The sequence below is a fragment of the Oncorhynchus tshawytscha genome, linkage group LG19 (assembly GCF_018296145.1).
Source record: "Oncorhynchus tshawytscha isolate Ot180627B linkage group LG19, Otsh_v2.0, whole genome shotgun sequence".
In the NCBI taxonomy this organism is placed as follows: Eukaryota; Metazoa; Chordata; class Actinopteri; order Salmoniformes; family Salmonidae; genus Oncorhynchus; species Oncorhynchus tshawytscha.
Window position 1 is genome coordinate 39,635,472 of NC_056447.1, and position 13,123 is coordinate 39,648,594.

The window sequence follows — 13,123 nt, forward strand, 5'->3', positions numbered from 1 at the left end:
ATCTGACCAGAGCACCTTCTTCCACATGTTTGGTGTGTCTCCCAGGTGGCTTGTGGAAAACTTTAAACAACACTTTTTATGGATATCTTTAAGAAATGGCTTTCTTCTTGCCACTCTTCCATAAAGGCCAGATTTGTGCAATATACGACTGATTGTTGTCCTATGGACAGAGTCTCCCACCTCAGCTGTAGATCTCTGCAGTTCATCCAGAGTGATCATGGGCCTCTTGGCGGCATCTCTGATCAGTCTTCTCCTTGTATGAGCTGAAAGTTTAGAGGGACGGCCAGGTCTTGGTAGATTTGCAGTGGTCTGATACTCCTTCCATTTCAATATTATCGCTTGCACAGTGCTCCTTGGGATGTTTAAAGCTTGGGAAATCTTTTTGTATCCAATTCCGGCTTTAAACTTCTTCACAACAGTATCTCGGACCTGCCTGGTGTGTTCCTTGTTCTTCATGATGCTCTCTGTGCTTTTAACGGACCTCTGAGACTATCACAGTGCAGGTGCATTTATACGGAGACTTGATTACACACAGGTGGATTGTATTTATCATCATTAGTCATTTAGGTCAACATTGGATCATTCAGAGATCCTCACTGAACTTCTGGAGAGAGTTTGCTGCACTGAAAGTAAAGGGGCTGAATAATTTTGCACGCCCAATTTTTCAGTTTTTGATTTGTTAAAAGTTTGAAATATCCAATAAATGTTGTTCCACTTCATGATTGTGTCCCACTTGTTGTTGATTCTTCACAAAAAATACAGTTTTATATCTTTATGTTTGAAGCCTGAAATGTGGCAAAAGGTCGCAAAGTTCAAGGGGGCCGAATACTTTCGCAAGGCACTGTATCTTAAAGTGCTATGCAGAAACCCAGCCTAAAACCCCAAACAGCAAGCAATGCAGGTGTAGAAGCACGGTGGCTAGGAAAAACTCCCTAGAAAGGCCAGAACATAGGAAGAAACCTAGAGAGGAAACAGGCTATGAGGGGTGGCCAGTCCTCTTCTGGCAGTGCCAGGTGGAGATTATAACAGAACATGGCCAAGATGTTCAAATGTTCATAGGTGACCAGCAGGGTCAAATAATAATAATCACAGTGGTTGTCGAGGGTGCAACAAGTCAGCAGCTCAGGAGTAAATGTCAGTTGGCTTTTCATAGCCGATCATTCAGAGTATCTCTACCGCTCCTGCTGTCTCTAGAGTTGAAAACAGCAGGTCTGGGACAGGTAGCACGCCCGGTGAACAGGTCAGGATTCCATAGCCGCAGGCAGAACAGTTGAAACTGGAGCAGCGGCACGACCAGGTGGACTGGGGACAGCAAGGAGTCATTAGGCCAGATAGTCCTGAGGCAGGGTCCTAGGGCTCAGGTCGTCAGAGAGAGAGAGAGAGAGAGAGAGAGATTAAATTCACACAGGACACTGGATAAGACAGGAGAAATACTCCAGATATAACAGACATGGCCCTAGCCCCCCGACACATAAACTACTACAGCATAAATCCTGGAGGTTGAGATAGGACAAATTGTGCAAATTCCCTCGAGTAACCTGTACCCCCGCACATTGACTTGTATGTACCCCCTGTATATAGCCTCGTTATTGTTATTTTATTGTGTTACTTTTTATACCTTTTTTGACCTTAGTTAATTTAGTAAATATTTTCATAACTATTTCTTGATTTGCATTATTGGTTAAGGGCTTGTAAGTAAGCATTTCACGGTAAGGTCTAAACCTGTTGTATTTGGCGCATGTGACAAATACAATTTGATTTGATTTGAATATAGGACTATACTCAATGTTTTTGGTTTTTGTGTTGTGACAAGATAAAGAGAAGTGATGGTTATGCTAAAAGTCTTCTACTGCTTTGCTGCTCTTGAACTTAATTATCAAGCACACTCCTATGGAGACATTGCTCTGTCTCTGCATTTAATCAATCTATTCTACAGTACCTATGTATGGTATTCTCTGTAACATTAAAATACGTACATTTCTACTGTTCAGACATACAGAGGCGAGGCGACATATTTGCAATCCGACCGAGCGCATTTCCCAAAGTCATCTTTCCCTCTTAGAGGACAGTGTGGTTATTTCCTCACCTCATTCCAGAGATTATTCCTTTATCACGCCAAGTGATGAGGTGCGAGGCGGGGAGGGGTTAGGGACAGAGCCTGAATAACTTGAATGAGAACTGAATCAGATTGGTTGGCGTTTACTGGCTGTACATCAGATAGTCTCTGTAGCAGGGCTACAGAGATAAGCCGTGTGTCTTTATGAAAAACGGGCCCACTATCTTGTCATGGTAATCCCAATAAACAGCATGCCTATCCGTGACCCTGTCTGTGTCCCTGTACCCCAGACATAGATATGCCACTGAAGGCTGTGGGCTGCTCCAGATCAGATTAGTCTTTGCCTCCTCAGCCTGTGACTCTTCCTCGACCTCCCTCTGCTTCTGCCTCAGCCCCTGCCTCTACCTCTCTATCTCTCTGCCCCTGCCTTTGCCTCTTCCTCTACCTCTCTCTCTGCCTCTACCTCACTCTCTGCCTGTACCCCCCCTCTGTCTCTACCCCACAGCCTCTACCTCTCTCAGCCTCTACCTCTCCCTCTACCTCTCTCTCAGCCTCTACATCTCTCTCAACCTCTACCTCTCTACCTATACCTCACTCTCTCCCTCTACCTCTCTCTCAGCCTCTACCTCTCTCTACCTCTCTCTCTACCTCTACCTCTCTCTCTATCTCTTGCTCTACATCTACCTCTCTCTCTACCTCTACCTCTCTCTCTACCTCTACCTCTACCTCTCTCTCTACCTCTACCTCTCACTCTACATCTACCTCTCTCTCAGCCTCTACCTCTCTCTACTTCTCTCTCAGCCTCTACCTCCCTCTCTACCTCTATCTCTGCCTCTACCTCCCTCTCAGCATCTACCTTTCTCTCTGCTTCTACCTCGCTCTCTATCTCTGCCTCTACCTCTCTCTCTCTACCTCTCTCTGCCGCTACCTCCCTCTCAGCATCTACCTTTCTCTCTGCCTCTACCTATCTCTCAGCCTCTACCTCTCTCTTTGTGTCTACCTATGTCCCTGCCTCTGTCTCCAAACACTGCTAACTTTCCACCCAAGGAGATTTCTGCTGCACTGCTGTCCAGTGTTTCTTCAAAAACCTCAGCTAGAATGGTTAGGACCGATGAACCAACATTATGCTCCGAAAGCGGTCTCCCAGAAGTAATCTAGAATATTTAAATAAAGTTGTGTCTATGTCAGCTCTAGAGGCGCTCAGAGGCTGCTCAGAAGGTGTCCTTTGTGTCTCTTTTAATAAGCAAACAGCAATACGTATCAGGTTTATTTTTGTGTTTATTTTCACTTCTCGGGCAGTAGATAAAACTCTCTGTGACGGCGCTAGTGGAAGTTAAGTTGCTCCACTCTGTTATGAATACCAGTGGAAATGTTTTTAATGTCAGTAAGGTGAATGTTTATCACTTTGTCCCGTGACACTGATGTCGACACCTATTACTGTATGTGTTTTTTAATAGTTCTATAAAAAAACAGCATTTTATCCCCCTGTTGTTTGCAGCAACAGTACAGTACAACACTCAGGCTGCCTCTGAAATGGCACCCTATTCACTATATAGTGCACTACTTTTGACCAGGCCCCATAGGGCTCTAGTCAAAAGTAGTGCACTATATACAGTGGGGCAAAAAAGTATTTAGTCAGCCACCAATTGTGCAAGTTCTCCCACTTAAAAAGATGAGAGAGGCCTGTAATTTTCATCATAGGTACACTTCAACTATGACAGACAAAATGAGGGGAAAAAATCCAGAAAATCACATTGTAGGATTTTTAATGAATTTATTTGCAAATTATGTTGGAAAATAAGTATTTGGTCAATAACAAAAGTTTATCTCAATACTTTGTTATATACCATCTGTTGGCAATGACAGAGGTCAAACGTTTTCTGTAAGTCTTCACAAGGTTTTCACACACTGTTGCTGGTATTTTGGCCCATTCCTCCATGCAGAGCTCCTCTAGAGCAGTGATGTTTTGGGGCTGTTGCTGGGCAACACGGACTTTCAACTCCCTCCAAAGATTTTCTATGGGGTTGAGATATGGAGACTGGCTAGGCCACTCCACGACCTTCAAATGCTTCTTACGAAGCCACTCCTTTGTTTGCCTGGGTGGTGTGTTTGGGATCATTGTCATGCTGAAAGACCCAGCCACGTTTCATCTTCAATGCCCTTGCTGATGGAAGGAGGTTTTCACTCAAAATCTCACGATACATGGCCCCATTCATTCTTTCCTTTACACGGATCAGTCGTCCTGGTCCCTTTGCAGAAAAACAGCCCCAAAGCATGATGTTTCCACCCCCATGCTTCACAGTAGGTATGGTGTTCTTTGGATGCAACTCAACATTCTTTGTCCTCCAAACACGACGAGTTGAGTTTTTACCAAAAAGTTATATTTTGGTTTCATCTGACCATATGACATTCTCCCAATCTTATTCTGGATCATCCAAATGCTCTCTAGCAAACTTGAGACGGGCCTGGACATGTACTGGCTTAAGCAAGGGGACACGTCTGGCACTGCAGGATTTGAGTCCCTGGCGGCGTAGTGTGTTACTGATGGTAGGCTTTGTTACTTTGGTCCCAGCTCTCTGCAGGTCATTCACTAGGTCCCCCCGTGTGGTTCTGGGATTTTTGCTCACCGCTCTTGTGATCATTTTGACCCCACGGGGTGAGATCTTGCGTGGAGCCCCAGATCGAGGGAGATTATCAGTGGTCTTGTATGTCTTCCATTTCCTAATAATTGCTCCCACAGTTGATTTCTTCAAACCAAGCTGCTTACTTATTGCAGATTCAGTCTTCCCAGCCTGGTGCAGGTCTACAATTTTGTTTCTGGTGTCCTTTGGCAGCTCTTTGGTCTTGGCCATAGTGGAGTTTGGAGTGTGACTGTTTGAGGTTGTGGACAGGTGTCTTTTATACTGATAACAAGTTCAAACAGGTGCCATTAATACAGGTAACGAGTGGAGGACAGAGGAGCCTCTTAAATAAGAAGTTACAGGTCTGTGAGAGCCAGAAATCTTGCTTGTTTGTAGGTGGCCAAATACTTATTTTCCACCATAATTTGCAAATAAATTCATTAAAAATCCTACAATGTGATTTTCTGGATTTTTTTCCCTCATTTTGTCTGTCATAGTTGAAGTGTACCTATGATGACAATTACAGGCCTCTCTCATCTTTTTAAGTGGGAGAACTTGCACAATTGGTGGCTGACTAAATACTTTTTTGCCCCACTGTACATAATAGGGTGCCAAACGTAGTGCACTATATAGGGATTATAGGGTGTCATTTGCAAAAGACCTTCTGCAGACTTTGAAATTATAATTAAAAGTGTATGTGTGTTGGGTCTGTTTGCAGGTGAATATGACATCAGATTTGGAGGGCAGTGACATGCTGGCGGAGAAGGCAGACCGTAGAGAGTTCATCGACTTGTTGACCAAGATGCTTACGATCGACGCGGACAAACGGATCACCCCCATCGAGACCCTCAATCACCCATTCGTAACCATGACCCACCTCCTTGACTTCCCCCACAGCACACAGTACGTCTAGAGATCCCCTCACATTTCTCATTTAGACAGTTAGCTGTTAGCTGGGAGGAACAGATTATCTGGAGAAAGTCATAACTGCTAAATATTTAACTGGGGCACATGTAACTCTCTCTCCCGTTCTCCCTCCCTCCCCCTCCCTTCCTCTCTCCCCCTCCCTCTCTTCACAGTGTCAAGTCCTGCTTCCAGAACATGGACATCTGTAAGCGTCGTGTGGGCATGTACGACACGGTCAACCAGAGCAAGACCCCTTTCATCACCCACGTGGCCCCCAGCACCTCTACCAACCTTACCATGACCTTCAACAACCAGCTCAACACTGTGCACAACCAGGTACCTACCATACACAGTGTTGATGGTTTTACTCAACACACTCCTCACCATTCATACCCAGGTTGTACCATCAGCTACTGTTGGTGGTGACTACTACCAGCATAGTGTACTGTCTGCAGTGCTGTGACCAGCGCTATCCATAACCAGGTCATGTAACACGCTTTTTCAGTACTAGATTCATATCAGTGTGTAGCGTGTGTACCACTACCAGTGTGTAATATAACCACTCGATGGCTTGGTTAGTGTGTTTTTTCATGCCAACATGGCACATAGCACAGTACACCCAATCAGCCCACAACACTTTATTTGAAGGCAATGCATTGACCACTTGCAAGATTACACTCCCTAGTAGAATGCAAAAGCAGCTTATTGAGGCCACGACAGCCTGGTTAGGTATCTGTCTGTCTGTCTGTCTGTCCCTCAGGCCCAGTGGGGGCTGTCACAAACTGCTGATGAGATACATGACAACCTTATACTTCCTGCTTGCCTTGCAGTTTAGCGCTTTTCAGGCCTTAAGAATCCCACTAGCAGGCGTCCTCCTCTTCCTCTCCTCCTGTTTCTCTCCATTCTGCCTTTGGTCGTTAGCACGTCATGCTACTGTAGGGCTGTGTGGGCTGACTATGATGCTAAATTGCTGACTTTTGCTTCTGCCGGAATAATGAAATGATTGCGTGCTAAAGTTTTTTCAGATTGTGCTGAATTAGAATTGGGCAGGGGGGGTAAACTGTGTTCTTTTTATATATTTGTTTCTATACATTTCTCCCCCTACCCTACCATCCCTACCCTAATTGGAGTAAACTAACAGACAACAATACTTATACTGCTACTTACAGCTCTTTCGCTAACATCTACAGTACCTGTAGTTAAATAACTTTTTTCAAGTGCTAGAGTTTCAGCCACAGTGGCCAATCCACCATTCATTCTGATCTTAACCCTCCGATGTCCACAGATTAACCTCTTTCTCAGTATAATGCCCTTTTGCTATTTCCTTTTGCAATACAACCCTCTATTTTACTATGACGTTACACATACAGTAGAGAAGTCCTGAACCTGAACAAATAGGTGTTCTTTATCACCAAACATACTATATTGACTGTTACAGAACCCACTCTGTGCAGAATGAGGTAAAACTAGACTTCACTATATAATTGAAATGGATTAACGTAATGTTTTCTCCGAGCGCCTTGGTTCAGGGTGATATAGGCAGTGCTACGTTAGTGATTTATTTCAGATGGTGGAACGTTTAAACGTCTTAGAGTTTATTTGTTTGCAGGCTCTCTCGTTGTTGTGCATGATGAATGCCACACTGGCATATTGATTATCTCCAACGGTGCTCATCGAGCTCGCTAAGAAGTGCAAAATGAAAAATGAACATGCCGTCTCTGAATTTTCAACCACGCAGGCTTAATGAAAAGACAGTAATTAGTTTGGGTGTTGTCGAATACATTTGATTTGATTTAAGACTTGAGCGCACTGCGTGTCTTTAAAAGCATTTGTTCATATCAAGGCCATCTTTAAGCCTTACTTAGGCCTCATTGATGGTCTCCCCATGCCCAGGGTAGTATTCTTGAGGCACTAAACGGAAGAAAAATGGACTGAAACAGGGAGGGACTACCTAAACTTATCCAACAAGAATATTAGTTTGCCATGGTTTACCCTAATAAATACGGCACCAGTTTTACAACCTATTTTTCAAGTGCCTGACACCTTAGAAATATGGCTGCTAAATAAGGACAGCGATGTGGAGTCAAGATAGTGAAGTCGAGAGACAAAATGTCAGTTTGCCCTTTAACTACTCATTAATAGACTGTTATTAAGCAACATTTCAATTTTAAAAACATTTCATAAGCATGATTCTTTTTCACTTAGGAAGCCTCTCTCTATGTTGACCCTTCTCAGAGATAATTGCTTGTCTTGAGTACTGGGTCCAGGATGATTTGGGTGCGTTCAGACATATTGTTGTGTAGCTAAGAGAAAGACCGGAGGGAAATGGATCGCTGTCACTCGTCTCCATATCGCCTTTTCATCTAACCTTACCATGGCCCATATTCACAAAGTGTCTGAGAGTGTTGATCTGGGATCAGTTTTGTATTTTATGTCATAATGAATAAGATAATGTGGACAAAGAGGACCTGGTCAAATCAAGTCAAATTTGATTGGTCACATACACATATTTAGCAGATGTTATTGCGGGTGCAGTGAAATGCTTGTGTTCCTAGCCCCAACAGTGCAGTAAATTCTAACAAATCTTAACAATACACACAAATCTAAAGTAAAATAATGGCGTTAAGAAATATATCAATATTAGGACGAGCATTGTCGGAGTGGCATTGACTAAATACAGTACAGTAGAATAATAAATACAGTAGAATAATATACAGTATATACATACAGTTGAAGTCAGAAGTTTACATACATTTAGGCTGGAGTCATTAAAAGTTGTTTTTCAACCACTCCAGTCATTTCTTGTTAACAAACTATAGTCCCTCCATTTTTCCAACAATTGTTTACAGACAGATTATTTCACTAATAACACATTGTATCACAATTCCAGTGGGTCAGACGTTTACATACACTAAGTTGACTGTGCCTTTAAACAGCTTGGGAAATTCCAGAAAATTATGTCATGGCTTTAGAAGCTTCTGATAGGCTAATTGACATAATTTGATTCAATTGGAGGTGTACCTGTGGATGTATTTCAAACTCAGTGCCTCTTTGCTTGACATCATGAGAAAATCAAAAGAAATCAGCCAAGACCTCAGAAAAAAAATTGTAGACCTCCACAAGTCTGGTTCATCCTTGGGAGCAATTTCCAAACGCGTGAAGGTACCACGTTCATCTGTACAAACAATAGTGCGCAAGTATAAACACCATAGGACCACGCAGCCTTCATATCGCTCAGGAAGGAGACACGTTCTGTCTCCTAGAGATTAACATACCTTGGTGTGAAAAGTGTAAATCAATCCCAGAACAACAGCAAAGGACCTTGTGAAGATGCTGGAGGAAACAGGTACAAAATAATCTATATCCACAGTCAAATGAGTCCTATATTTACATAACCTGAAAGGCTGCTCAGCAAGGAAGAAGCCACTGCTTCAAAACCGCCATAAAAAACTACTTTTTGGAGAAATGTCCTCTGGTCTGATGAAACAAAAATAGAACTGTTTGGCCATAATGACCATTGTTATATTTGGAGGAAGGAGGCTTGCAAGCCGAAGAACACCATCCCAATTGTGAAGCACGGGGGTGGCAGCATCATGATGTGGGGGTGCTTTGCTGCAGGAGGAACTGGTGCACTTCAGAAAATAGATGGCATCATGAGGTAGGAAAATTAAGCAACATCTTAAGACATCAGTTGGAAGTTAAAGCTTGGTCGCAAATGGGTCTTCCGAATGGACAATGACCCCAAGCATACTTCCAAAGTTGTGGCAAAATGGCTTAAGGACAACAAAGTCAAGATATTGGAGTGGCCATCACAAAGCCCTGAACTCAATCCCATAGAACATTTGTGGGCAGAACTGAAAAAGCATGTGAGAGCAAAGAGGCCTACAAACCTGACTCAGTTACACCAGCTCTGTCAGGAGGAATGGGCCAGAATTCACCCAACTTATTGTGGGAAGCTTGTGGAAGGCTACCTGAAACGTTTGACCCAAGTTAAACAATTTAAAGACAATGCTACCAAATACTAATTGAGTGTAAACTTCTGACCCACTGGGAATGTGATGAATTAAATAAAAGCTGAAATAAATCATTCTCTCTAGTATTCTTCTGATATTTCACATTCTTAAAATAAAGTTGTGATCCTAACTGACCTAAGATAGGGAATTCTTACTAGGATTAAATGTCAGGAATTGTGAAATACTGAGTTTAAATGTATTTGGCTAAGGAGTAGGTAAACTTCCGACTTCAACTGTATTGATTGATTAAAGCAGTATGTAAACATTATTAAAGTGACCAGTGATTCCATATCTATGTATATGGGGCAGCAGCCTCTAAGGAACTGTGTTGAGTAACCGGTTGGTAGCTGGCTAGAAACTGTCTGATGCACTTTTACTGACCTCGCCTTCTGGATGGTAGCGGGTTGAACAGGCCTTCTGGATGGTAGCGGGGTGAACAGGCCTTCTGGATGGTAGCGGGGTGAACAGGCCTTCTGAATGGTAGCGGGGTGAACAGGCCTTCTGGATGGTAGCGGGGTGAACAGGCCTTCTGGATGGTAGCGGGGTGAACAGGCCTCCTGGATGGTAGCGGGGTGAACAGGCCTTCTGGATGGTAGCGGGGTGAACAGGCCGTGGCTTGGGTGGAGAGCCCTCGATTGCGGGCTGTGCAGGTGCCGCACGAGGCAGTGATACAGCCCGACAGGATGCTCTCAATTGTGTATCTGTCAAAGTTCGTGAGGGTCTTAAGGGCCAAGCTGAATTTATTCAGCCTCCTGATGTTGAAGAGAAGCTGTTGCGCCTTCTTCACAAGGTGCAACAGGGTGGACCATTTCAGATTGTCAGTGATGTGTACACAGAGGAACCTTGAAGCTTTTCACCTTCTCCACTGCGGTCCTAGATCAGTACTCTGGATATTTAGCTGTGTACAAATACATATAGACAGAATCTTTTCTGACATGCATAGATGTAGCGGCTCGAACACTGTATATGTGCAGTATGGACAAATTAAGCCCCTGTGGTTCAATGTACTGTTTATGTCATTAAATGATTGACAGGCCTCCCGAGTGGCCCAGTGGTCTAAGGCACTGCATCACAGTGCTAGCTGTGCCGCTAGAGATTCTGGGTTGGAGTTCAGGCTCTGTCTCAGCCGGTCACGACCGGGAGAGCCATGGGGCAGCACACAATTGGCCCAGCGTCGTCCGGGTCAGGGGAGGGTTTGGCTGCAGGGATGTCCTTGTCCCATCGTGCACTAGCGACTCCTGTGGCAGGCCGGGCACAGTGCACGCTGACACAGTCGCCAGGTGTACGGTGTTTCCTCCGACACAGTGGTGCGGCTGGCTTCCGGGTTAAGTGGGCATTGTGTCAAGAAGCAGTGTGGCTTGGCAGGGTTGTGTTTCGGAGGACGCACGGCTCTCCACCTTCGCCTCTCCCGAGGCCGTACGGGAGTTGCAGCGATGAGACAAGACTGTAACTACCAATTGGATACCATGAAGTTGGGGAATAACGGGGTTTAAAAACAAAACAACGACTGACAATGTTATTTTCTGATTAATGATTCTATCCCGTCTCCCAACAACCCTCATGACCTTTCCACCACCACTGAACATCTCCTTATGGCTTTGCGTTTTGATCCCGTCATTCCTTTAGGCCACCAACCTGGCTCCCTCCACCACCAGTACCACCCTTTCCCTTGGCAACCCCGATATCTCCATATTAAACTACCCATCTGCACTCTACCAGCCCTCAGCGGTGACACAGAGGAGCATGCCCCTGCATCCTGTGGCCCCTCAGCTCTGTGCTGCCCGGCCTGACCCCTTCCAGCAGGCCCTCATCGTCTGCCAACCTGGCTTCCAAGGTAAGAGGCTTTAGACTAACACAGTGTATGCTGTGTAACAAGGCCACCGATCTAGGATCAGATTACTCTTTCCCTTAACCATTGGGGGTGAACAAATATCTGATCCTGTATCAGTGGTAAGGCATCTGAGTGATTAGTGATTATTTCATGCCATCTTGGAACAGGTTTACTTTTAAAAAATATCAGAAAGATAACAGATTGCAACGGGATCACCTGTATACATAAATGCTAAATTAATTAATTAAAAAGAGCACCTATAGGCCTTTCTATAGTCAGGTCTAAGGCTTAGTCAGTTTCAGTAGAGTAGATCAGCCCTGTCTGGCACCAGCGAGTTCAGTTTTCTCCTGATGAGAGAAGGGCTTATGAAGCTGTGAGCTAGAACTGCACTACGATGACTCTGTAAGTCTTCCACTGACCCCCCAAGGCAATGAAAGTCTTCATGTTCGAAACGAGATGCTACGATATGTTTATGAGCTAATTAGTCATATCTCTGTTTGATGCTTTTTACAGCACCGCTTTTGTCTGATCTCTGTTTATGTTGTTAAGATTGAAAAAAAACATTATTTTTGTTTGATTTATGTGGAACAGGATATAAGAATTTCCATTATTAGACAGTTTGCTCCACTCAGCCAAGGGTTTATTGGGATTTAATTTATATTGCCATGACTACCTTTTTGTTTTCAAGTTGAATCAGTAATTTAGTGCAGTTTCATTATAAACTGTTAAACTGTGTTTGAGATATCAAACAACTAGTTTAAATGTTGTTTTTTCTATAACAATTTTGACATAATTGTTTCTCCCAAGGTGCAGGTCTTTTTTGTGTGAAGCATAGTGTTGTTGTTGTTGACCTCCTCTGTGTTGTTGTTGTTGACCTCCTCTGTGATGTTGTTGTTGACCTCCTCTATGTTGTTGTTGTTGACCTCCTCTGTGTTGTTGTTGACCTCCTCTGTGTTGTTGTTGTTGACCTCTTCTGTATTGTTGTTGACCTCTTCTGTATTGTTGTTGACCTCCTCTGTGTTGTTGTTGACCTCCTCTGTGTTGTTGTTGACCTCCTCTGTGTTGTTGTTGACCTCCTCTGTGTTGTTGTTGACCACCTCTGTGTTGTTGTTGACCACCTCTGTGTTGTTGTTGACCTCTGTGTTGTGTGTGTTCTCAGGTATGCAGGCCTCCCCGTCCAAACACACGGGCTACTCTGTGCGGATGGATAACGCCGTTCCCATAGTGACGCAGGCCCCCGGCACCCAGCCCCTGCAGATCCAGCCAGGCCTGTTGACACAGGTAGGAAGTAGTGACTCAGTCCATCGTCATGGAGATTAGGGGGCCCACATATAGTCCCTTGTTTGCATCTCCTGAACTCATAATGATATCTCATCTTTGTTTTGCTGGATCACAATACACAGAACCTATTCTATTTACTGGGAGACATTCATACCTGAACACACATGGCTATGACTAACAGGGTATTTTGTATGATTTGGTCATGGAAGCTACTTTGGAAAAGGTCGTACCTCTGTATCCTTTTCTATAACAGGCTAGCCTTTGATCAAGGCGGGGAGTCAATCAGGGTGTTCTTGTGATCCTTCTGCCCCTGCAGGCACTTGTTTTGACTGAGTGAGTTAAACCCTGGTTCCAGTGTCCTCCTCCCTCCTTGAAATAACACAGCCATGCATTATTCCTCCAGTATAGTTGAGCA

The 13,123-nt window shown here is 44.1% G+C and overlaps 1 protein-coding gene across 10 annotated transcripts in view; it reads left to right on the plus strand.

Moving 5' to 3' along the window:
• LOC112218752 (homeodomain-interacting protein kinase 2-like) overlaps positions 1-13,123 on the plus strand; it is a 115,781-nt gene that overhangs the window by 84,846 nt on the left and 17,812 nt on the right. For 9 of the 10 annotated variants that reach the window (XM_042301649.1, XM_042301654.1, XM_042301655.1 and 6 more), the window contains exons 6-9: positions 5,396-5,580; positions 5,757-5,919; positions 11,223-11,430; positions 12,587-12,708. In XM_042301649.1, coding sequence (XP_042157583.1) covers positions 5,396-5,580; positions 5,757-5,919; positions 11,223-11,430; positions 12,587-12,708 — 678 coding nt within the window. The remainder of the gene's footprint in view (positions 1-5,395; positions 5,581-5,756; positions 5,920-11,222; positions 11,431-12,586; positions 12,709-13,123) is intronic. The other variant, XM_042301657.1, reaches the window with a different exon arrangement.